The sequence below is a fragment of the Salvelinus alpinus genome, chromosome 5, assembly GCF_045679555.1.
Source record: "Salvelinus alpinus chromosome 5, SLU_Salpinus.1, whole genome shotgun sequence".
NCBI classification, from domain to species: Eukaryota; Metazoa; Chordata; class Actinopteri; order Salmoniformes; family Salmonidae; genus Salvelinus; species Salvelinus alpinus.
Window position 1 is genome coordinate 38,330,659 of NC_092090.1, and position 26,756 is coordinate 38,357,414.

Genomic DNA, 26,756 nt, shown 5'->3' on the forward strand with positions numbered 1-26,756 from the left:
TTATAAACACAGGAAGGATTCCAAAGTCCTAATCAGAAATCAGTAGAAAAAAACGAAGACGCATCTGCAACAGACACACGGAGGCAGGCGCGATGACTTCCAGTAAAATCGAACTCCCTGGTGAAGTGAAGACCGACGCCGATGCCGCTGCGCTCATGGCATCTCTCCAGCTGATGCCCTCGCCGGTGCCCAACGCGGATATCAAGTACACCAAGGTCTGTGAAACAACTTAAACTTTTACTCCGAGTCACATATTATGTTCAATGTATCATATCTCTTCTCGTATGCAGAATATTTCCCCCCAAAAGGTATTTGTCTGTAGAGGATAGATAGCGCACCATTTTCAAAGTGTGGAACTGCCCAATTCAGGCAATGTCTTTCCCCACAGTACAGGTGATTGAGTCAGGTTTAAAATGTTCATTCAAGTTCTGGATTTACCGTTGTAAAATTTGTTTCAGATCTTTGCTCACATTCATTGCTCAACTCAACTCATAGCATAGTATATAGCTCATCAACATGTGGCGTACAGTATGTGTGAAACTTTTCTAAAAGTTATCACATACGGCCACATCGAGTGTCATCTCCAAGGCATGGTTGAATGATTAACAGTGTTGCCAACATAATTATATTGCACAGGTGGTTTTTATTTCACTTTTATATTCACCATGACTCAAGTAGTCTATATGTCATCTGCAGTGGCTACAATGAATAGTATTTATCACAGGTGACAGCAGTCATTTAGTAAAGGTCAGCATTTTTTCAGATAGAATGTTGTCGTTACGCAATTCTGTCCAGATAGAATTAACGTCCCTTAACCTACCGTTATGTGATTAATAATAATCGCATGTTATTAACTATTTATTGATTAGAAACATGATTCCCAGGTATCTTATATCACTTGCATAACATTTGAAAAATTACCGTGTTGCTGTGATGAGTGTCGATTCATTCACACCTGTAATTTCAAAAGACGGTTGAATTGAAAATATTCACTTTGGAAGATATTTTTGTTGTTGCAAAAATCCATGGTTTGGTCTGATATACATTTTATAGCCATATTATAATATTTTATGTTAAATGTGCTTTTTTCGTTTCAAAATATGTATTTAAACAAATTTTATTCAACTTCCTCATAAAATGAGGAAGATTTTGGTTTCTTTGCCTGCTGTAATAAGCAATTTAACTCGTTTCAGAACGCCTTAGGCCTGTTGTAAATTCTATTAATTTCACTGTGATTCCGAATAAGTTATTAGATTCACGGAATGAATTGCAAAGTCTTGGTGCTCTAGTCCATTATTGTCCTTAGAAGTCCGCATGACTCTTCAAGAACACTCAATGACATGTGAAGACCTATTTCAATCACAAGTCTAATATTTCCTACATATTTTATTTTCATGTGTACACTATAGCTTATAAATTGTATTTGAATGGTATTTCAATGTATTTTTTGTGCGGTTACACTTGTGGTTGGTTATTATGGGCTCTGTGGGCGTTTAATTAGGCCTACACAGCAATAGCAGGAATCAGACTCCAAGGGCGTCCTCTGAAAGTGTCATATTTTTTGTCATTATTTTTAACACATTTTATGCTTGCATTTTGAGGATTACATTAATGAGAATAATATAGGCCCTGTGATGTCAGTATAGGCTATTTCAAAACTCCCCTTTATTTAATGCTGGTATACACTTAATCAAATCACTAGGACCTAACTGTAGAGTCACCATCCGAACATGTATAATATGTGGATGTTTGTCTGTTTGCTGTAGCATGGTCGCTTCTGCAGTTTGAAATGCAATGCTTTTATTGCCATGAGTGTGAGTAAAGGGCACTTCTTATTGAGGAGAGCTCCATAACAGCGCAATATGTAAGTACAGAGTTATAATCAGTGTTAGCCTCACACCTCGTTGTTGTAAGTTCAAAGGGCACTTCGCTGAGGCAACAAGCAACTTACAGTGGTCTACTCGCCATAAGAGGAGAGCTGGTTTAGCATGCCTGCCTTATGTGCACAATCATGCTATCAGCTCTCCGTCCCTCTCTCCCTCTCTCTACCTCCCTAATGCTTAGTATTATTTAAAAGAATGCACGCAAACGGTGGAATGTATAGGAGAACCTTTAGGGAGCGCAGGCCTTGGTGAATTAACCCCCAGGAATTTGAATCATCCAGTCCCTGTTGGTTTGGTGGACATGGGGGGCAGGAGATCACTGATTTATGGCCACCCCTGACGCAGGCGCTCCTCTCCTCACACCCTGTTCATGTTCTATCCACCCCACCGCCTGCCTGCCAGGGGGAGAATGAACACTGCGAGCAGAGTCTATAGCTAGGAGAGAGCTGGCCTTCAGGACTGTGGGCGCATGCTCTCTGTGTAGCCCTACGCATTCTTCCACTCCTTGTAGGCTAGTTGTGTGATGTGCCTCTGCCTTTTGCAGCCAGACGTCCAGTAGAGAGCTGAGAATGAACATGCTTATAACGCAGCTCCTTACACTCCAGGTTAGAATTGTTTCCTTGGTCTCACATGAGTTTGAGTATGTTGATGTTTTTTCTACTTACTGTTAAACATGATCATTGATAAGTGAATATGAATACACTTTGAGATAGTCACCATGACTGGGCATGCATTTTTTTCAGTCAACAGTTTTGTTTTACACACGAAGGTTACCAATAGTGTGTCCCTGAAGATATGCCCATAGTATGTTTAGCACCAACAGTGACTGTAGAGAGGTGTGAGATAGAGAGGTGTCATCGCCATAGACGTTTTGCCCCTTGTCCCTTTCACTGAGCCATGAACTGTTTGCCGTCAAAGAGACATTTGTGTGAACGTGTCAGTTAAGCTATCTCCCTCCCTGCGTGGGATTGTGCAGATCAGTGAAACTTTGCAAGGTCTGCTCAGGTCTCCCTTTGCTTTGTTATAAAAAAAATCTCACTTTTTCACACCCCCGCTCTCCTGTAGCTACAGCCGTAAAAAGAGGGTGCTTGGGTCTCGGTTCCTCCATCCACCCTACCCCCACTTCACCATAGCTTGTGGCCTGAAACCAGCTGGGTAGTAAGACACCAAGCTAGTATAAAAACATAGCATTTGAATGGTCACAGGAGAGTCGGCTTTAGAGCTCTCCGTCTGTGAGGTAGTCCACAGGGCTGATAGCGCCACGAAGGAAGCCATAAATTAACCTACCCTGATGGGCATTTATTGATGATTTTAGCTTTTTGCAGAGCGGGGAGAGAGAGGAGAAGGATCAACTGTGTGGTGTATAGTTAATGAATGGAGACAGAGCCAGTGTTCTCAGGGTTTTAGTGAGTGATTTCTCTGGCCCGGGTGGCTTCTCACACCGCTCAATGATTAGGAGTCGTTAAACCAGACACCTAGAAGAATAAATCTTTAGAGATGGAGGGAAGGAGCATTTCTGGCACATTCTCCTTCAAGTTGTTGAGAGAGACACCTGGAAATGCAAAGTTGAGTTCACAAAATGTGTTTGAATTGATACTTAGTGTGTATGACACTGAATAATGTTTGAACGGCCAAGGTTATAGACATTTTTTCTCTCATTGTTTACTATAAAACTGTTATGCAGGGATTCCTCATTGTCAGCAGGACATAAGTAACTGAAGTTAATGGTAATTGGAGTCACCATAGCACGGTTGTAGTTTAGTGTACTAATACAGATGTAGGATCTTGATTTGAGAAAATTATAATTATAATTCATGGACATTTTTGTAGGGATTGATCAATTTTTCTTGAGGAAAAATCAAGTCGAACATTTCAAAGTGGATATTACAAACTTCAGAAGCCTTTCAAAACCTCAAATACACCACAAGTTTTACATTTTCTGCATTGCAGTTCTCCTGCAATAGGGTGCTCAAATTAAGATCCTACACCTGTAAACATACATAGACTGTGGGGAATGAGGACTGTAAATCAGTGAATCCTGGCAGAGGAATTTGGACCGTAATCCAAATAGGGTTTAATTTTCAACTGTGTCAAATGCAGTGAAAACAGGAAGAGCTATTCATATGCTACCTTCACAATGTTCAAACATACCAGACTTTAACTAGACGCAGTTGCCATGCTCATTATATAGCTTCCCAATATAAATAATGGCTTTTATTTTCCAGATTGGCTTAAATTAACTCATTGTGCAATTGCTGACACTTTTGGCCCTAATAGGAACCTATAACCTGTCTATTGAAGCGAGGAAGAGTTTTGTAAACTAATCTGTGAGGAGAGGTCCAGTCAGTCAGTCAGTGTGGATGAATGGAAGAGGCCCCATCAATCCGTCACTGATTGAGATAGTACAGATGAAGGCTGGGGCTCCCCAATGCTAGGTGCTGTCCACTGGGCTGTAAATTATGGGCCTGTCTCACAGTGTGGGTCAGTGCCCTGCCTTGCCAAAGCCTGACCTGCACTTCTGGAGTTTTTCACTTCAAAACCACCATCTTACTGCGATGAACATCAAACAAACCCCAAGGTAGAGGATACTGGGAGCCTGAATGATTTATCACAACTAGCACAGCGAGTGTTCTCTTTTTCTTCTTCTCTCTCTCCGATTCCCTCTCTTTCTCGTTTCACACTCTCCCCCTTCTTTCTCTCAGACGCACAGTCACAAACGTAGTTATACACATCCCTGGTTGTGACAGGGTGAGCTTGCGGTACCATGAATATGTCCGTCGGTGTGAAATGGCTGTTTGTGCAGTGAGTGTAAATTATCATCTGAGCAGAGGCGTCAACATCGCGTTGCCTGTCTCTTAATCACTCTTTAAGGAAGTCCGGTGACAGGGAGGTTATCCCATTAACTTCTATACCTTAAGTCTACAGGCCGGTTGACATGGGACATGTAAATCCTTATGGTGTCATTGTGAAAAACTGCTGGCTCCATAAATCCTCTGATATCCATAAAAAAACTCTCCCCTCTAGAGAGTCTTAGATACACAGAGAGCAGAAGTCTGCCAGACATGAAGTCATAGTCACCAGGCCCCAGTCACCCCTTATCACTAGTGGATCACTGTAGTTATATTCTACCCAGATTACATTTATTTGTGTTATTTCTCCCACTGACAGAATGTAGTGGAAGCATAGAATATTAGATTCTTACATCAATGTAATAATTTGATCATTTGAACCCTTAGAAAAGTATGGTTAAGTCTTTCAGTCTTAAAGGCTTATGCTCTTTATGAAAATCTGGGATTTGATATCCACAATATTATTTTATGAAATTAGGCTATTTCTTTAACACAGATATTTATTTAATTAGGATAAATGTTATGTTTGAAATCTGCGCAGATGATACAGCTGATTGAAAGACAAACTCAGTGTACCTCAGTGAAAGTGTCAATCTCAGACTCTGTAGACATTGGCACCACATGGCGGCTTAGAAGAGGCTGTGCTGCCCAACTCCAACTCCCGCATCTTCCATCCATTTGAACAAATGACAATTCATATTCAAACACAGTTTCCTATTGAATTTCTGTTTCTCGCATTAAGGAGTGAAGGGGAAAAGATTCAACTTTCTCACCACACACACAGTCAAGACAAAGATGTTTGCCAGTCGGTGACAGCGGGGTCGTCCCCTCCACAAACAGGAGAGCAGGGTGGCATTGTCTCCGGGTGTGTGAATGGAAAACATGAAAGTTCTTTGGTGTCAGGAGGACTGGGGAAAAAACACCAACTGGGCTCCAGTTTCACATACCCCCCCCTCGTTTGAAACAGTAGTAATTATAAATGTATTGAAACAGATCCAGAAAACAGAACGGAAATAGAGGTCCTGTGATAGGAAAGGATATGAAACTTCCTGTGCAGACAAAAGCTGCAGGTGCCCTGATCAGGATCCGTCTGGCTGTGGAATCTTGGCCTGTTGTGTATAAACATATATGTATGTTTTTTACTCTCTCCTGCCTCCCGAAAATGGACGAGAAATGAGTCCCATTAAATATTCCTTAAGCGTGTGAGCCATGAGAAGACGCTAGAGGCCAAACAGATGTTTTGCTGGCTGCAGTGAGTACTTTGGCATCCCCTGCCTGCCCTCACTCCCTAGTGCAGTTGTGGAGCAGCCTCCAGAGAGAGCACAGTGGCAGATGAGAAATGGATCAGCAGGACTGCGCCTTGACTTCACTGAACTGACGGAACATTACTCTTTAGTTTCTCAATGTCTGCTGATTGCACATGTATTCCCAGGGGACTCCCCTATATATCTACCTTTTGCTTGGTCGAGATGATAACCACATTGTCCCATTGCATTGAGAGCATGTTGTAGATAAGCAGAGCATATTTTTTTGTTGAAATTTTGTGCCCTTTATAGTGAATAATAGAGCCACACTGACGTGATCAGAAACTTGTATTCTGTAGCCCTTATGTTCATCGTTGGCTTCATGCGCGCATGTCTCATCATTTCATCAGCCAAACAGACAAGTACTGTCAGCACTGTGAGATTGACAGTTTTAACAGAAAAACATGGGGGTTGCTAAATGTTTGCAGCTGTCCTGTGGCCCATGCATAAAGTGTTGACCTATCTGTAGACTGTCCAGTTCCCATCCACGCCAGGCAGCTCTCTCTCTCTGTGTTGTAGGAGGATCAGATGTCACGGCTGCACCGGGAGCACAAACTCTGCCAACTTTCTGTAATACCAAAATGGCCTGCGTGTTGACCAAATAATGAGAAACCACACAGCTTGAAGCAGTTCCTTGTAAACACAAATCGATTTATTTCATTCAGTGTAAAGGTTCTATGCATTTTTAGCAGTCGTCTTCATGTTGGTGTACTGTGAGAGGTCTGGATCCAACCACTTGTTTTCTTTCCTAGTTGCACAATACACACAACATATAGCTTTCCCATGTCAGTTATCATCTTAAAACAGGCTTTGGGACTGACATACAGTACCAGTCAAAAGTTTGGACACACCTACTCATTCTAGGGTTTTTCTTTATTTTCACTATTTTCTACATTGTAGAATAATAGTGAAAACATCAAAACTATGAAATAACCCATATGGAATCATGTAGTAACCAAAAAAGTGTTAAACTAAACAAAATATATTTTAGATTCTTTAAAGTAGGCACCCTTTGCATTGATGACAGCTTTGCACACTCTTGGTATTCTCTCAACCAGCTTCACCTGGAATGCTTTTCCAACAGTCTTAAAGGAGTTCCCACATATGCTGAGCACTTGTTGGCTGCTTTTCCTTCACTGTGCGGTCCAACTCATCCCAAACCATCTCAATTGGGTGGAGGTCGGGTGATTGTGGAGGCCAGGTCATCTGATGCAGCACTCCATAACGCTCCTTGATCAAATAGCCCTTACACAGCCTGGAGGTGTGTTGGGTCATTGTCCTGTTGAAAAACACATGATAGTCCCACTGAGCGCAAACCAGATGGGATGGAGTATCGCTGCAGAATGCTGTGGTAGCCATGCTGGCTAAGTGTGCCTTGACAGTGTCACGAGTAAAACACCCCCACACCATCACACCTCCTCCTCCATGCTTCACGGTGAGAACCACACATGCGGAGATCATCCGTTCACCTACTCTGCGTCTCACAAAGACACTGCGGTTGGAACCAAAAATCTCAAATTTGGATTCATCAGACCAAAGGACAGATTTCCACTGGTCTAATGTCCATTGCTTGTGTTTCTTGGCCCAAGCAAGTGTCTTTTTCTTATTGGTGTCCTTTAGTAGTAGTTTCTTTGCAGAAAATCAACCATGAAGGCCTGATTCACAGTCTCCTCTGAACAGTTGATGTTGAGATGTGTGTGTTACTTGAACTCTGTGAAGCATTTATTTGGGCTGCAATTTCTGAGGCAGGTAACTCTGCAGCAGAGGTAACTCTGGGTCTTCTTTCCTGTGGCAGTCCTCATGAGAGCCAGTTTCATCATAGCACTTGATGTTTTTTTGCGACTGCACTTGAAGAAACTTTCAAAGTTCTTGAAATGTTCCATATTGACTGACCTTCATGTCTTTAAGTAATGATGGACTGTAATTTCTCTTTACTTATCTGAGCTGTTCTTGCCGTAATATGGACTTGGTCTTTTACCAAATAGGGCTATCTTCTGTATATTATCCCTACCTTGTCACAACACAACTGATTGGCTCAAAGAGATTCCACAAATTAACTTTTAACAAGGCACACCTGTTAATTGAAATGCATTCCAGGTGACTACCTCATGAATCAGGTTGAGTAAATGCCAAGAGTGTGCAAAGCTGTCATCAAGGCAAAGGGTGGCTACTCTGAATAATCTAAAATCTAAATATATTTTGATTTGTTTAAAAAAAAATAGCTTACTACATGATTCGGTATATTTTATTTCATAGTTTTGATGTCTTCACTATTATTCTACAATGTAGAAAATAGTAAAACTTTTGACTAGTACTGTAGCATCATTTTATTCAATTTGCTAGACTTGATTGGGGCTAAGACATGGTAAATTTATTTATAATGGCTCATTATCAAATTCAGTGAGTACTTATATGGGAATAATGATTTCTATACAAATGAAACCGGCATGTGTGGTGAGAGCAAGGACACCACGGGGGGATGGGAAAACCAAAAAGAAAACACACATAATTTCAGAATTTGCACTTTTGCACTTGAGTTTCCATCTTAGTTTTTTTCCCTTCGTTTCCAAATGAACCTAAAAGCAATTTTAAGAAACGTTGAGAGTTGATTTAGTGTGCAGCCTTGTCGTCTTAATCAACTCTCTGAATGGGACGAGACAAAAGTCTAACAGCCCCCTGAGCCCCGAGAGGGCCCCCTGAGCCCCGAGAGGGCCCCCTGAGCCCCGAGAGGGCCGAGCCAAACGGTGGCTGATGGTTGTCCTTTCCTAGCCATGATTTAGATGGCGGCCTGGTCCACTGTTCCCCTGTTTTATCCCCTCTCCTTCGGCGGTGCCTTGTGAGAGGGGTTACGCCGTGCATAAAGCTACCCACGGACTGCATTCTTGCTCAGACTGTCAGGGCTTTCAGGGGGCTCCCCTGATTTAGGGCGTTCTACTACAGTGGCCCCTATAAATTTTAAAACTAATTCCGTGCTCTATAGGGCTTTCTGTTTTTGTAGCAGGCCCTCAGCTCCTCGTCGTCACTGACACTTTTATGAAGTGCTCTTAATGAGAGTCAGATTAAAGGTGGCCCCCGATGGAAGGCGCCTGAGAACACTTGGTTTGGATGGGCTGGGAGAGAACTCACTGACAAGGCTGGGCTGTGGCTGGGAGAGAACTCACTGAGAAGGTTGAGCTGTGGCTGGGAGAGAACTCACTGAGAAGGTTGAGCTGTGGCCGGGAGAGAGCCCACTAATAAAGACTGGGTTGTGGATGGGAGAGAGCCCACTGGGGGCCTGTGTTGATTCTGCTGTCTGAAATGGCTGTGGGCCCACTTTGTGTGCTGTGCTTAGATGTGTTGGACGAGGACCCTCAGTGGGCCTGTTTCTATCTGTTGTGTGTGTGAGGAAGCGTTCAGGGCAGGCTAATACAGATTCATTGAAGTGTTATACAAGGCTGTATGGTATGGCCCACAGAGTGGTACAGGCAGATACCGAACACCTAAAACACTCAAACATGAGTTATTCATGTGCAAGGTTCTTCTTGTAAAGCAGCCAACTGCAGGAGAGAGTGAGTGGAAGGGAGTGAGAGTGATGTCTGTGTGCTGATTCTTCAATGGTTTCCAAGCGCGCTGGCATTTTATACCTGCCCTAAAGTAAACACTCCTCACAGTTTACAGCCAATTAAATTGTACTTAAGCCTCTAAGTTTACGTTGGTAACCATGTTGTAGAGCTAGAGAGGCCTGGGCCAGCGGGACACTTGAACCCTGCTTTCAGTTCTGCTCTCAGTGTATCTTTTCTCCCTCTCAAATAAAAGTATGGTAAGAGCAGATGTGTATACAGGAGGATTTAAGCCAGCAGATGTTTTCTTAACACCCCATCTATCAGACAGACTGACATCAATTAAAAACAGTGTCTGAGGAGGCGCTGTGATAGACCCAAACATGTCAATAAGCCAACGGGACTGAGACATCTTCTATTTACCTTACTCTTACATAAGACATCCGTCACATTTATATGATCAAATCACACCAGTTTGTTAGGGGGCTTTTAAAATAAAGCTCAGATGACTGTTATTAAACATATTCACTCAGGCCAATTCCTTGAGATATGTCCCATTTCTGTTATTTGTCTAAACATTTATTTTTCTTTGGGTCTTTATCGAGCTTGAAAAGAGTCCGTTTGGAATCCCAGGTGGTTGTTTAACGGACGGCTTGCTTTAACGCATCTCAGAAACCAAGTGTGGCCCGTGTTTTATGATCTCATAAACGAGCAGCGATGTTGTGAAACGTGTGTCTCTCTGTGTGTGTGTGTGTATATGTGTATGTGTGTGTGTGTGTGTGTGTTTGCGCGCACGTACGTGTGTGTGTGTGTGAGAGATTGAGGGGGTGTCTAGTGTCTGATAGGGATTTATCTCTCCCCCACTCTTTGTCTGGATGTTGGAGTACTCCCCAGAGAGCCATGCCGGGCAGGCAGGAATCTCTGTCCACATTTCCACAGATTCTTCCCTTTACCTCCTTCCCTCCCTCCCTCCCTGCCCGCCTGCCTCCCCCCTTACACAAGAACTGAGACGCACTGGTAGGAGCCAGGCTCACTCTCACTAGACTGTTTTATCAGGAACTACAATTAGTTACTGAATAGATTATTGGTTTAGTTGCGCCACGGTAACAAAACAATACATTTTTATTGAATAATATAACACACAATGCCAATGATTCACTTTGGACATCAACCTACCAATTATGCTCCCTCTCAAACTGATCCCAATAATCGAATCATAAAACACATAATGTTTTTTAACAGCACATTTCTTATTTGATCAGATAAATACTTCTGTCTTGATTGAGAATTTGTGTGTTGAGAAAACTGCACAACTAAAATGTTATACCAGGGCCCCCGTGCCTCTTTAGAGCAGGAATGGTTGAATAGTGTCTGGAGAGAAACAGAGCTGCTGCTAGAACCAGATTTTCCCTCTCACATGGGCCTCTCCATCCTGTGCACTGAACGCTGCATCTTTTCTCCCTTCAGATTTTCATCAACAATGAGTGGCAAGACTCTGTGAGCGGAAAGACCTTCCCAGTCTACAACCCCGCCAGCGGAGAGAAGATCTGTGAGGTCCAAGAAGCAGAGAAGGTATTGTAGAAAATAAAAACAAATCTGTAGTTTCTGCATTCCCCATATCTTATATTTTCAGAAATGAAAACACAGGTATTTTCCCTTGGAGTGTTTGAGAATTAGATGTTTGTTATACAGAGCTACGCTTGGGTTTTCCACACGTGTTTCCTACCACCTCTGCCCTGGCATCCCCTCCTTCATGCATTGTCCATGTGTGAGTTATGTGTCCAAAAAATAAGGAAAGCAAATGGGTTGGGAGTTTAGTCTAATGTGGTTTGGTTCTCTGGCTCGGCAGTTCCTCCTCTCCTTCCCTAAATCAGCACCTCTGTGTGGAATAACCGAAGCAGAACAAGCTTTAAACATGCCAATGGAAGATCCATTAAGTATCATTCGGAATAGACAGACACATTTTATTTGTCTCAGTGGAGGTGGAGAAACACCTGTTAACTGGATAAGGTTCTATCATTAAACTGTGTACTGGATACGGTTTCTCTGTTTCTCTACCTCAGGCTGATTCAATCATTAAACTGTTTCTCTTCTACAGGCTGATGTGGACAAGGCGGTGCAGGCGGCCCGGCTGGCCTTCACCCTTGGTTCAGTGTGGCGGAGGATGGATGCGTCAGAAAGGGGTAGACTGCTGGCTAAACTGGCTGACCTGGTGGAGAGGGACAGTGCCTATCTAGCAGTGAGTTTACCACAGTGCTCAAAGTCAAGATCCCGGACTTCTTCGTTTTAGCAACATGCTCAAAGAAATATACACCTTAGGAATGTGCCTTAGGAACATTTTCAGATCCCTTGACTTTTTTCACATTTTGCTACGTTACAGCCTTATTCTAAAATTGATTAAATAAATAAAAAACCCTTAGCAATCTACACACAATACGCCATAATGACAAAGCAGAAACAGGTTTAGAGTAATTTTTGCTAAATAAAAAATAATCATAATTTATATATATTTACATGTATTCAGACCCTTTGCTATGAGACTCGAAATTGAACTCAGGTGAATCCTGTTTCCATTGATCATCATTGAGATGTTTCTACAACTTGATTGGAGTTCACCTGTGGTAAATTCAATTGATTGGACATGATTTGGAAAAGCACACACCTGTCTATATAAGGTCCCATAGTTGACAGTGCATGTCAGAGCAAAAACCAAGCCATGAGGTCGAAGAAATTGTCCGTACAGCCCCGAGACAGAATTTTGTCGAGGCTCAGATCTGGGGAAGGGTACCAAAACATTTCTGTAGCATTGAAGGTCCCCAAGAACACAGTGGCCTCCATCATTCTTAATTGGAAGAAGTTTGGAAGCACCAAGACTCTTCCTATAGCTGGCCGCCCCGCCAAACTGAGCAATTGGGGGAGAAGGACCTTGGTCAGGGAGGTGACCAAGAACCCGATGGTCATTCTGACAGAGCTCTAGAGTTCCTCTGTAGAGATTGGAGAACCTCTGAATGTCCTTGAGTGGCCCAGCCAGAGCCCAGACTTGAATGCAATCGAACATCTCTGGAGAGACCTGAAAATAGCTGTGCAGCAATGCTCCCCATCCAACCTGACAGAGCTTGAGAGGATCTGCAGAGAAGAATGGGAGAAACTCCCCAAATAAAGGTGTGCCAAGCTTGTAGCGTCATACCCAAGAAGACTCGAGGCTGTAATTGCTGACAAAGGTGCTTCAACAAAGTACTGAGTATGGGGTCTGAATATTTATGTAAATTTGCAAACATTTCTAAAAACCTGTTTTTGTTTTGACATTATGGGGTATTGTGTGGCGTGAGTTGCAAGTGCCATGCGAGAGTGGGCATCCAGCCAGGGCGTGTTGTGCCGGCTCAGCGTGTCTGGTCTCCGGTACGCCGTTTCGGTCCAGGGTATCCTGCGCCGGTTCTGTGTGCTGTGTCTCCGGGGCGCTGGGAGGGTGCAGTGCGTCCTATGCCTGCGCTATGTTTTGTAGTCTAGGTTTTGTATTTCTGTGTTTGGCCTGGTATGGTTCTCAATCAGAGGCAGCTGTCGATCGTTGTCTCTGATTGAGAATCATACTTAGGTAGCCTGTTTTCCCACTATGGGTTGTGGGTAGTTGTTTTCTGTGTCTGTGTTTTTTCCATACAGAACTGTTTCAGTCGCGTTCATTCTCTTTGTTGTTTTGTCATTCAGTGTTCATGTTCAGTTGGATTTCATTAAAATGGACACTTACCACGCTGCACATTGGTCCGATCTTTCATACTCGTCATTAGACGAGGACGAGTACCGTTACAGAACTACCCACCAAAAAAGGACCAAGCAGCGTGGTAACCAGGAGCAGAGGGTTCTGGACTCCTGGACTTGGGAGGAGATACTAGACGGTAAGGGACCCTGGGCACAGGCTGGGGAATATCGCCGCCCCAAGGAAGAACTGGAGGCAGCGAGAGCTGAGCAGCGGCGATATGAGGAGGTAGCACGGCAGCGCGAGAGGCACGAGAGGCAGCCCCAAAACTTTTTTGGGGGTCTCCAGGTCTCCAACCTGACTCCGCCACACTCCTCGTGCTTACCGAAAGTAGCGTTGTACTGGTCAGGCACCGCGTTATGCGGTGGAGCGCACGGTGTCGCCAGTACGCGCTCATAGCCCAGAGCGCTATAGGCCAGCCCCCCGCAAGTGCCATGCGAGAGTGGGCATCCAGCCAGGGCGTGTTGTGCCGGCTCAGCGTGTCTGGTCTCCGGTACGCCGTTTCGGTCCAGGGTATCCTGCGCCGGTTCTGTGTGCTGTGTCTCCGGAGCGCTGGGAGGGTGCAGTGCGTCCTATGCCTGCGCTCCGCCCTTGCCGGGCGAATGTGGGCATTGAGCCTAAGGGAGAGGTGCGAGTAGTATGCACCAGATCTCCAGTGCTCACCCACAGCCCGGTTCAACCTGTGCCTGCACTCTGGAGGGTCCGGGCTAAAGTGGTCATCCAGCCTGGAGGAGTGGTGCCAAGGCTGCGCACCAGAGCTCCAGTGCTCCCCCACAGCCCGGTCCATCCGGTGCCTCCTCCACACACCAGGCCTCCTGTAGGTCTCCCCAGCCTGGTGGGTCCTGTGGCAGCCCCACGCACCAGGCTGTCTCTCCGTCTCCTCCCTCCAGGTTCTCTTGTCAGTCCGGAGCTGCCAGAGCCGCCCGTCTGTCCTGAGCTGCCAGAGCCGCCCGTCTGTCCTGAGCTGCCAGAGCCGCCCGTCTGTCCTGAGCTGCCAGAGCCGCCCGTCTGTCCTGAGCTGCCAGAGCCGCCCGTCTGTCCTGAGCTGCCAGAGCCACCCGTCTGTCCTGAGCTGCCAGAGCCGCCCGCCCGTCGCTCAGGAGCTGCCAGAGTCGCCCTTCACTCCGGAGCTGCCAGAGTCTCCCTTCACTCCGGAGCTGCCAGAGTCGCCCTTCACTCCGGAGCTGCCAGAGTCGCCCTTCACTCCGGCGCTGCCAGAGTCTCCCATCTATTCGGGGCCCGCTGCAAGGGTCCCCAGTCCGGGGTCGGTGGCGAGGGTCGCCGCTCCAAAGGCGCCACATAAGTGGGCCAAGACTATGGTGGAGTGGGGTCCACGTCCCGCACCAGAGCCGCCACCGCGGTGAAATGCCCACCCAGACCCTCCCCTATAGGTTCAGGTTTTGCGGCCGGAGTCTGCACCTTTGGGGGGGGGGGGGGTACTGTCACGTTCTGACCTTAGTTCCTTTTTTATGTCTTTATTTTAGTTTGGTCAGGGCATGAGTTGGGGTGGGCATTCTATGTTTTGTAGTCTAGGTTTTGTATTTCTGTGTTTGGCCTGGTATGGTTCTCAATCAGAGGCAGCTGTCGGTCGTTGTCTCTGATTGAGAATCATACTTAGGTAGCCTGTTTTCCCACTATGGGTTGTGGGTAGTTGTTTTCTGTGTCTGTGTTTTTTCCATACAGAACTGTTTCAGTCGCGTTCATTCTCTTTGTTGTTTTGTCATTCAGTGTTCATGTTCAGTTGGATTTCATTAAAATGGACACTTACCACGCTGCACATTGGTCCAATCTTTCATACTCGTCATCAGACGAGGACGAGTACCGTTACAATGCCACCTTTCCAACAAGTCAGTTCGTCAACTTTCTTACCTACTAGAGCTACCGCAGTCAACTGTAGGTGCTGTTATTGTGAAGTGGAAACCTCTAAAAGCAACAACGGCTCAGCCGCGAAGTCGTAGGCCACACAAGCTCACAGAACGCAACCGCTGAGTGCTGAAGCTTGTAGCGAGTAAAAATCGCCAGTCCTCGTTTGCAACACTCACTGCCGAGTTCTGAACTGCCTCTGGAAGCAACGTCAACACAATAACTGTTCGTCGGGAACTTCATGAAGTGGTTTTCCATGGCCAAGCAGCCGCACACAAGCCTAAAATCACCATGCGCAATGCCTAGTGTCTGCTGGAGTGGTGTAAAGCTCACCTCCATTGGACTCTGGAGCAGTGGAAACACGTTCTCTGGAGTGATGAATCAAGCTTCACCATCCGGCAGTCCAACGGACAAATCTGGGTTTGGCGGATGCCAGGGGAACGCTACCTGCCCCAATGCATAGTGCCAACTGTAACATTTGGTGGAGGAAGAATAATGGTCTGGGGTTGTTTTTCATGGCTCAGGCTATGCCCCTTAGTTCCATTGAAGGGAAATCTTAACTCCACAGCTTACGATGAGATTCTACATGATTCTGTGTTTCCAACTTGGTGGCAACAGTTTGGGGAAGGCTCTTCCTGTTTCAGTATGACAATGTCCCCGTGCACAAAGCGAGGTCCATGCAGAAATAGTTTGTCAAGATTCGTGCGGAAGAACTTGACTGACCTGCACAGAGTCCTGACCTCAACCCCATCGAACACCTTTGGGATGAATTGGAACGCCGACAAATAGGTCAAATAGTCCAACACCCAACCTCACTAATGCTCTTGTGGCTGAATGGAAGCAAGTCTCGGCAGCAATGCTCCAACATCTAGTGGAAAGCCTTCCACGAAGAGTGGATGCTGTTGTAGCAGCAAAGGGGGGAGTAACTCCATATTAATGGCCATGTAATGTACCACGGAAAATCAGAGAAGGATCTTCATAATACCAGACCCCCTTAAAATATAAATGTGTCAATGTTTTACTGTAAATATTAATAATAATAACTTGTATCTTTTAGGCACCTTTCTAGACATCCTATGTCACTTTACATTAACATAGATGTTTTCAATTTAAAGCATATGCTTCCAATAATTAATGTTTAAAAAAAGATTTAAAACAAACGTATTGTGAAAGAGAGATGTCAAAACAAGGGGACTGTTTTAAAAGATGCCGGAAAAAAGCACTACGTTTTTGCCCATGTGGTTATAATAGTGTTAAATCAACCTAATAAGCCTAAGACTTAAAGGATGATTTATAACTTATAGGCACTGTAGCATTATGTTATTTTAGTATCACGTTTCCCCCCGGAGATAATGTTCAGACCCACTGTTTCTTGGAAAAAACAAAAAGACAGATTGGGTTTTAATATATATTTCTCTCCAGACTATAGAATCCATGGACAGTGGGAAGCCTTTCCTGCCCACCCTGTTTGTGGACCTCCAGGGAACCATAAAGACGCTCAGATACTATGCTGGATACGCAGACAAGATCCATGGAACGTCCATTCCAATGGGTAAGTCTATTCCAACTCAGGCTTCCTGACTGTGGGTTATGTAGCGAAAAGCACATTGAATTCTTATTCTCTTCAATTTCAACGAACTAGAACCCAGGCAGAATGTTACAGGTCAGAGGTATGTGGTGGATGCCAGTGCCAGGTGAAGATTACTAGTTAGCTAGCAGCAGATAAGCGGAGCACCAGGCTTCTCTCTGGGGGCCTGCGGGACAGGAGATGAGCTGTGCTGAGGGCACAGAGGTGATGTGAGGGTAAACATGGCTGCTCCCTGGCCAGTTGTAAATCTGAGCCTTAATGGTCGCCCTCCTGTTGAGACTGCCACCAGTGGAGCCCAGTGACAGGACTAAAGAGCGAGCGCCGCTGGCTGTTCTGCCTAATTTAGCCGTTTGAAAACGCCGCGACGGGGAGTCTATAGGAGTTAGGACAGCCACTCCGCAGCTCTCTCATAGAGCAGCCATTAGCTGGGCGAGGGGTTGGGTGGGTTGGGGTGGTGTTGGGGTAGTAGTTGGTTCTCAGGGACCCACCTGAGGACCAGATGGGGTCTGGTCATTGAGGGCCTGGCATTAGGGAGCCTATATAAGTAATCCACACTCTTTTAACAGGCATGTTAAGTCATTGTTTAGTAGCCAAGAAAACAGAGGACCTAAGAAAGCAGTACTAGTACTGACAACCTCCTGAGACTAGCACTGTGGTCTGGTTGCTCTTCAAGCCCCTCCTGTGTTTCTTCACCAAACCCAGCCAGTCCTCAGCTTGTTCAGAATTTGGCTTGAGCACTATTCCAATGTGCAGCAGTGTTACAGAACAAACAAACAGACCTGTTTCTGTGGCCTGGATGATGTTGAGATGTCAGCGATGTTCTTATCTTGGCCACCAGGGAAGATGAAGCACTTGGCCAGTCCACCCTTGGGCTATAGTTCCAGGTCCAAGCTCCTCCTCCTCCTCTCTGGAGCAATGTTTCATCAGCTGAGGCCTTAGCCATCCTGTTCCCATGAACATCACATAACTCTATTGTAATAAACACTGTTCAGTTTTCTACCACTCAATAGCGATTGTTATTACTACTGTTGTAGGGAACGAATAAACATGGCACACCCTCAACGAGTATCTTCCTTTACTCTGGTAATGTAAGAGGAATGAAACTCTCCTTCCAACTTAACACCCACTGCTTTCTCCTGACTTTAAACAGTCACACGTATCATTTTGCTCAATATAGCGTAACAAAAGAATGGTACTGTGTGATGTATTGCCTTTTTAGATCAAGATGAATTGTGTTGGTAAAAAGCACAACAAGGACACCTGGGGTTTTAATGTGTCATCCGGTCACTGCTCTGCTAATGTCTCATACATGCTCATTTCCTAAACGCAGCTAGAGCAGAGGATAGTAACGAGCCTTGTTCTTGTGTGTTCCTCTACAGATGGAGACTATCTTACGTTCACTAGACACGAGCCCATAGGAGTGTGTGGACAGATCATCCCTGTGAGTGTGCCAGTTTGTTTTCTATTCAGATGGCTAGTCTCAGAGGACAAATCAAACAGTCACTCTCCCACATCTGCAAAGCTTCCCACTCAATATGAAGAGAGAGGTGGATAGAAGGAAAGGTGTTGGGATGGTGGTGGTTGTGAGGTCTGGGACAGAGTCAGCCCATTTGTTAAAACATATTGTGCAGGTTCCTGGAAGTCTCTGACGTGCTTATCAGTGAGTGTATATTTGGGTAAATCTGTTGGCAGGCTGAGAAAGAGACTGTCAGGTCAGTATAAGCTCAGAGAGAGAGGGGGGAGGAGGAAGGGGCAGAGAGAGAAAGAGGGGGGGGCACTATGAAAGAGACAAGGGATAGGAGGACAGAAGTAAGAACAGAGCATTGATTGTGCAAGAGCTTGAGGAAGCGTGTGTGGGTCTGTGCTGAGGCCTACTGGGGTTCAGTGTAAAGTAGAAATAACACCAGCCTGCGCAGTACCATGACACGTTCTAAGTACTGCACATGTGTTGCAATTTCCTTGTTTTCTCAGTGATGTGGGAAGAGAATAGATAGGGCGAGAGAACATTTCCTGTCATGACTATGTTGGGCAAGTGAAAGTGAGAGTCTATGAGTGAGTAAGCGACGGAATGTGTGGGAGAGCAGGGAAAGCAGTGATGAGTTATTGAGTATGAGTGAGCGCCCTTTGTCAGGAGTCTGATTTCCTGTGTGTGTGGGGGGTGTTTGTGTCTACAGTGGAACTTCCCACTGATGATGACTGCGTGGAAGCTAGGTCCAGCGCTGGCCTGTGGGAACACGGTGGTCCTGAAGCCTGCTGAGCAGACCCCCCTCACCTGCCTGTACATCGGATCTCTGGTCAAAGAGGTACAGTACAGCACAATCACCACAGTAACCCAATCCTTAGAGCCTCTTTATCCACATCCTCCATGTCTTCTCTCTGTGTTCGGCCTCTCCCCTTCTCTGAGACAGTGTGTCTCTCTCGCCTCTTGTCTTTTTGATGTTCTGTCCATTCTCTCTAGTCTGCTGGTAGGGAGGTTGGGTTGGGTCCGGATTCCCCCACACTGCCTGTGGTTTTGCTTGGCTCTCCTGTCCTCTCCTCTAAAGCTTGTTTCCTCTCATATTGTTTTGACAGGCCGGGTTTCCACCGGGAGTCGTCAATATTTTGCCAGGATTCGGGCCAACGGCAGGAGCTGCAATTGCTTCGCACATGGGCATAGACAAAGTGGCTTTCACAGGATCAACTGAGGTAATTTCCCTGAACAAAACGATTGACGGATAATCCACTGTCCCTATTGCTTTCTTTAGTGACACAGTGACCAACATGTGCAGAGCAGCAGAGATGGAGGGCTGTGTAATTAGGGGACATTGGGTTCCTGTATTAAAGTCTAAATGACAAACAAACGGGGGCTTACATAAGCTGCGTGCCCTGTCATTACTTCTCACCACAGGGGGATCAGAGGTGAGCAGTCTGCTGCTGGACTTTACCACACACACACACACACTAATGTACACACACACACACGCACACGCACGCACACGCACACACGTACACACGTACACACTGTACACACTGTACACTATACACTGTACACTACACACACACACACCATAGACATACTGTACATATACTGACGTACATAGACCAGTCACAGACAAACTGGTTCATAAGTGTCCCAGCCAGTGTAATGACAACCTGCTACTGTACCTTACAGACATTGAGTTGTCTATCAGGTCCCTAGGAAAAACAGCCGCCTTCATGGCGGAAAAATGTTGATGTAAAACTAGGAATGATCAAGGGCACACCGTGTTAGGCAGTGAGCATTAGGAGATGTTGTGGTTGGATTGCATTCCTCCGTCTTGTGTGATCAGTCAGAATGACAGCCAATTCCATTCATGTAGATCATTTTGTAAACATCTGTTATTGCTAACCACAAATGTACCCCCTCAAGCAGTAAGAGCACGTACAGTAATCTTAACATAATTATGAAGCGCCATAAATCGATGGATTTTATATGTTTTGAAATGACCTGTGTATATTTCACGTGTATCTGTCGTAAATGAAACAGGGTTTTGTAGTGTTTAGAGAAGCCCTAGAGTTTATAGTGTCTTTGCTTTGACTCTGGGGATCTGTTTGGAGAGAAAGGGAGGAGAGTGACTGTTTGTGTGTGGTATTGAGCACCCACCAACACTGCTACGCATGTGCAGACATAATAGATTGCTCTTGGTGATAAGGATACAAACAGAAACACTGTAACCAAAGCAAACTCACATACTATGGAGAAAAATATTTATTTAAATTGTGTAGTTAATTCAAATCCAGACCTTTATTGAGAATATACAGGATTTGTTCATTTGTATATTTTTTTTTACATCAATGTTGCAACATCTCTGTCAAGCACTGTAAGGATGACAAAGACTCAGATGTCCAAATCATCTGAACGGTTATTAATGAGAACCTGAATGCAGTAATAAAGTTAATGAGAGTGAATAGGGTTTCAATTGATCCTCAGAGTCCATTCATGCAGCCTGAACTTAAGTCATTTGATCAATGCTCCATTACCTAACCAATGAACATCCACAGGGCTTTCTCCACCATCACTTTACATGCTACCAGGCAGCACACACATACGAGCCTTCCTCTTTTTTTTTTACCATCGGCGGTTCCAGAACATTTCCCCAAAAAGTGGCCAGTTGTCTTTAACTGCTTTCTCTGTTGTTTCCTGTGATCTGGAGTCAATTACAGAGTGGATGAAGCGCTGCTGTGAGAGAATGTAGATGCCCAGACTGTGAGTCACCTTGGGTTTCAGTCACACCGGGCGAGAGGGGACAGTGGACACAGCATCCTCTGAGAGGCTGGAGGGGGTAGAGGGGGTAGAGGGGGTGGATGGGTAGAGGCTTGTAGGGGGGGGGTGTTTTCAGGTGGCCATTGCGTCAGTGGTGCCTCATCCTTGTTCTCACACACACTCAGGGCTGTGACTCTCCACAGTAGCGGCCCAAGTGGGAGCCAGCCCAGCGTGTCTCCTTTGCACTTCAGTGAATGCACGCTAACGTCATGTTAGTCAGCACCCCTTGAGCCCCGCCTTCAAAGACAGCGACAGCCAGGACGGCTTTAGAGAGCGTGCTGCCTGCCTGCCGCCTGCCTGCCAGAGGAAGGTTTGTCCTGCTGTCCCTATCACACAGCTGCTCTACCACTCCAACCAGAACACTCAGCAGGCTGCCCTGCTCATTTCCTAACACAGAATAATGCAGTCTGGCAATATTGGGAAAGGGAGACATTCCAGTGTTAAGCATTGTTCGTGCGAAGAGATGAGGCATCATTCTTTTCCACTGGGGGGGGGGGGGGGGGGGCGGTGTTGGGGAGGGTCTCAGAAGTGTTTTTTCCTCCTCCCTTGACTCCCTCTACCTTCTCCCAGCGCTGGTCTTCTCACTATCTCCTGGAAAATAAAATCATGTGTGTCAGTGGACAGGAAGTGTGCTTGTTAGTTTATGGTTATGAATGCTGCTCGCTCTCTTTCTCAGGCTTGTCTCTATATAATAAGGGTATATCTCATCTCATGGTGTTGAGAAATAATGTTGGGGTCAATACAATACATCAGTATAATAAGAGCAGCTGGGCAGACTCAAATACTTGCAAGGGATTCATTTTCACAGAGCTCACGCCATGCATTACTAGAGAACCACTGTTTTTACACGTCTCCACTGTGTGAGTCTGGAGGGAGACGGGGAAGGGCTGTGGAATTCAGCCGTATTTGGATAATGGTGAGAGCAGCACTTTTGATGAGGGGGAAATTGTGATCAGAGAAGTCGAAAGGAAAGCTCTTGCTGCTATTTGATAAACACTCCCAACTCCTCAGATCATCCTCAGCATTCAGCGCTTCCAGCCAGGGCAGTGTAGGCCCACGTCGCACCAAACAGGCACCACTTTACAACTTTTCACAGTTAGGTATTTCAATTTGCCACAAGCCCAGGCTGCTGCTGCCACCCACACAACCTGTGGTTGCTTCTTCCTGCGCTTGATTAAACAAGAGATGCTGTTCGCTGCTGAAACATCACTTTATTTTCCTGCTGAAGCCTCCCAGAACCTGTAATAGATATTTTGGCTGTGTGTTTGGCACACTCGTGTTTCAGCGGGCCCAGTGGTGCGTCCCTTGTTTTGGGCCTAACCAACTTGCTAAGCTATTTAATGGCTGCATCCATTTAGTGATCCGGCCACAGGTCTGCTTGTGTCTGCGTGAGTAAACTAAACCCAAGCCCTGGTTCCTCCCCAGGTCGGCAAGCTGATCCAAGAAGCAGCTGGGAAGAGTAATTTGAAGAGAGTAACGCTGGAGCTAGGAGGAAAGAATCCCAACATTATTTTTGCAGATGCTGATTGTAAGTTTGACGACACTGTTTTATTAGTTCCTCCCGTTTCCCCATAGGTGGTCGTCCAGATGGACGCAGGGGTTCCCTATGTGGCATTGCCTGATTTGAAAATGGGGTCGCGAGAGAAACGATGATATAAAATATGCGCTAGATTGGAGTTGTAATAAACAGAGCCATTTCAGTTTTTTTTCCAAAACATTTTTCCAAAAAATTTGGCTCGATCTTTTGAACCTTTTAAGCTGCCAAAAAATATTATGAGCCCGTCACTGTTTCCCTCTGCAATGCCCACAAGCCGTGCAGGACTCATTAGAACAGAGTGGACAAGACCAGGCAATAAATCAGACTGGGGGGAAAAGAACATCATCAATGATGATGATCTTCTCTACACAGAAGATCATACAAAATGAATGCCTGATGATCTTCTGAACTTTTCAATATCTTTCTAATGCATTTCAGTAACTTTAAACCATACTTCCTTCAGATTGAAATACTGTCAAAAGCACTGTCAGACTGATTTGTAATAGACTGTCACAGCCCCAAGTAAAAAAGTTAACATTGGCCATTGATTTTTTTAAGATGCAAAAATATTTTGATGTCAAAATGGGGTCGCAGGACAAAAGTTTGGGAACCCCTGCCTTAAAGACATTGTCTTGATAGAGGGTCGAGGGGGAATATTTACAATGTTTTGTCCAATAATTTAGTCTGACATGCAAAATGAGACAGCGGATATGTCCACATGGAGTGAGAGCGCTGGCATCTTCAAAAGCTTCCGCTGGGCTTCACAGGGCTGTGAAAACCAATGGATGGATGGCTCTCATGTTAGCTCTAAGTGTCTCACAGAACTGGGGATGCCGGGGCTTTCAAATGCTTTCAGCAGCCGCGAGAGGGGCTCCCAAGGCCCGTAAATCAGGGGAATGGAACCTGCCGCGGCCGCCTGCATCAGCCCGAGACCCATAAATCACTAGGCTCCGTTAACCCCTTGCGTGCCACGGCAGGGGCCTGTCTCTCAGGTGTCAGATAGCAAATGCACAGCACAGAGAATAGCTGCACAGTGGTAGAAAACATTCTGACCATGATTGGAAAATACATTTTGTGCATTTGTAGTGTATGTGCCTTAATGATATTCACTTTTAATTAATGTAATTTATAAGAACCATATGGAATTTCATCAACATTTTTCAATATGTTATAATATTCTACCACATACCGCTAAAATTAACTGTATACTGAGCCCCCCTCTTCCTCTTCTTCCTCTTCCTCAGTGGATCTAGCTGTGGAGCAGGCCCACCAGGGAGTGTTCTTCAATGCAGGCCAGTGCTGCACTGCAGGCTCTCGTATCTTCGTGGAAGAGCCCATCTATGAGGAGTTTGTGCGCAGGAGTGTGGAGAGGGCCAAGAGGAGGACAGTAGGAAGCCCCTTCGATCCCACCATGGAGCAGGGTCCACAGGTGAGGATAGAGGGCCATAGACCCTGCAAAGGAAGGAGGAGTCAAACAATACCCTCTATGACAAAACATATCAGCTATCGACTCAATATGTGCATGACCAAATATAATGTATTTGATTTACTGTATGATAAATATACTCCTTTGGCTTTCCTTCTTGTTTCCTCCTTTTTCTATCTTCTTTCTCCTCTCCTCTCCTCCCTCTCCCCATCTCTCTCTTAATCCAGATCAGCCAGGAGCAGCAGAGCCGCGTGCTGGAGTTTATTCAAAGTGGCATCAGTGAGGGAGCCAGGCTGGAATGTGGAGGCAAAGCCCTGGGCCTGAAAGGATTCTTCATCGAGCCCACTGTCTTCTCCAATGTCAAAGATGACATGCGCATCGCAAAAGAGGAGGTACTGACTGGTACACTGAATGACTGATACAAAGTATGACTAAAACTCCCAGTATGACTGAAACACAGTATGACTTTCCATGCCCTATGATTTTACGGAAGGTGGTTTCCAAATAAGTTAAAATGTCTATTAATTAATGGCCTCGCCCCACACATACTTAATGGTGTGACTAAGCAAGGATGTCACCATGGAATGTTTCAACATGTCATCTTACACATACTGCTGACTGTCCACTCCAGATCTTTGGACCAGTTCAGCAGATCATGAAGTTCAAGACTATTGATGAGGTGATTGAAAGGGCCAACAACACAGAGTACGGCCTGGTGGCAGCTGTGTTCACCAGCGATATCACCAAAGCAATGACCATCTCCACAGCCATGCAGGCTGGCACCGTCTGGTAAGACCCTCTCATCGTCATAGCGATCTATGTGTCCCTGGTTAACCCCATAGATCGCATAAAAGGTTGACTCATATTACTGTATCTTTTTAAATGATAGCTCATACAGTATTCAACTACACTCCCCTCAGCATGCTCTTCATTTAACCAGTCTTGACAGCATTACCATTCAACATGATTATTAAACAATGCAGAAGAATCAAAAGCTGATGTTTGATGTATGTTTTGTGTATTTAGGATAAACTGTTTCAATGCCCTGAGCACGCAGTGTCCATTTGGAGGATATAAAATGTCTGGCAATGGGCGTGAATTGTAAGTATTATTTTCTGGTTCCTAGCCCACTGTCTGAAAGTGCGTGACTAAAGCCAAGCAAGTATTCCTGTAAACTGTGTGTTTACAATAGAGAAAAGTTTGGTTGCAAAATATTCCAAAATGAAGCTTTGTACACAATAAGCTTACTACAGTTCATTAGAAATCTGTTTCAACTGACATTGTGTGTGTTTGTTTGCAGGGGGGATTGTGGCCTGAAGGAATACTCAGAGGTGAAGACCATCACCATAAAGATCTCAGCCAAGAACTCCTAAGGCGGCCGGCCACACCACACGTAGTGGAGGAGGACTTCCTCTGAGGCGCACCACTGACCCTCTGGGTGTCTGTCTGTGGTGGTAAAACACACTGATCATCCCAACTAGCCATGACCATGGGCAACTAACTCTATTGGCTGTGAACTCCCTGCCCACTCCTCTCCCTCACCTCCCATGGGCAGTCCTCACATCAACATCAGCTGTCTCCATCAACCCGGTGTACACCGGTGGTCTCAAGTTCACACCAAACCTCTACTCCACCTACTGCCATCACCCACCTCCTCCACTAACCACACTAAAGCACTCGGAGAGACGATGGGAGAGGCTACTCTGTTCAAGTCCCCCCCAAAACCCCCCTAACCCCCAGGAGTTGGACACTCACAGACTTAAGCACCGCACCTCCATCCCTGCTTTGCCCCATGTCAGCTAATCATTGTAGCGTGTTGGGAGGCAGTGTGGTCGTGTTGTGGGGTATCATTGTCAAACCTCATACTGTATGTTATTATGTGTCATTGCTTTGTGTCATTGCTTTGATTTGCCAGGTAACATTCATGGAAGCATATCAGCTCATTCTAAGACCACTGAAGCTCTCAACCTCAGAAATGAATGGATGAGTCCATTGAAACTGTTAATTAGAATTTTTAATTGTTGATATCTAATTGTTCATGTTTTTATTTGAACTTTTACCACTTAACACTGTATGTCAACGTATGACCAATGTAAACGTGAAAACAAAAATGGTTAACCTCTTAAAACATTTTAGTCATACCTGCTAAGAAGAGGAGTAATGTATTTTAATCATAATGTAAGTTTCTTATTGATGTCCATTTATGTTCATGTTTATACAATTATGTACTATGAAATTATAAGATATAAAAATGGACCATAGCTTTTTTTAGTAAAAAAAGTTTTTTTCTCTCAAAAACCTGGCTCGGATGTGTTTGTTTCAATGCCATGGGAAGTAATATATTGTGCAGTCACTTGCATCAAAGCTCAGTTTCCACATTCATGCCTCAGCTATCTCAGCTTTGACATATTGCTCAGATATTTCATGAGGTCGCACAATTTACAGTTCCGCTCTGGCCAGAGATCTGAGGAGGGCAGACAGGGAGGGCCCCAAGTCTTGTTTCATATTTAACTATCAGCAAGACGAAGACGAGGCTGCTGTTGTAACTCATGGTGAAAAACAAGAGGAGTTTACTCTCTTAACGAGGCATCTGGTGCAAGCATTATGTTATGTCTGAGGAGGAAGACACTAAACTGCAACTGCAGTAACAGAGTTAACAGAGATGCTCTTCTGGTGATTATTACAATGTCCTGAATAATAGTGTTTATCTTAACATTCATACCATGAAAGACAA

The 26,756-nt window shown here is 45.2% G+C and overlaps 1 protein-coding gene across 1 annotated transcript; it reads left to right on the forward strand.

The window, feature by feature from the left end:
- aldh1a2 (aldehyde dehydrogenase 1 family, member A2) lies at positions 1-26,320 on the forward strand. The gene is made up of 13 exons (XM_071401712.1): positions 1-215; positions 11,043-11,147; positions 11,674-11,814; positions 16,612-16,741; positions 18,157-18,218; positions 18,952-19,080; positions 19,349-19,462; positions 22,485-22,587; positions 23,841-24,025; positions 24,250-24,414; positions 24,654-24,811; positions 25,049-25,123; positions 25,323-26,320. Exons 1-13 carry the CDS (start codon positions 93-95, stop codon positions 25,393-25,395), a joined length of 1,563 nt encoding a protein of 520 aa, XP_071257813.1. The 5' UTR covers positions 1-92; the 3' UTR covers positions 25,396-26,320.
- Positions 26,321-26,756: the final 436 nt, after the last annotated feature.

Excerpts from the sequence above, each read along its gene's own strand:
- aldh1a2 (XM_071401712.1), top strand. The coding sequence starts at position 93 with ATGACTTCCAGTAAAATCGAACTCCCTGGTGAAGTGAAGACCGACGCC. Across the intron at positions 11,148-11,673 it reads AGGTCCAAGAAGCAGAGAAG|GCTGATGTGGACAAGGCGGT; the intron begins GTATTGTAGAAA and ends TCTCTTCTACAG. Across the intron at positions 11,815-16,611 it reads GGGACAGTGCCTATCTAGCA|ACTATAGAATCCATGGACAG; the intron begins GTGAGTTTACCA and ends ATTTCTCTCCAG.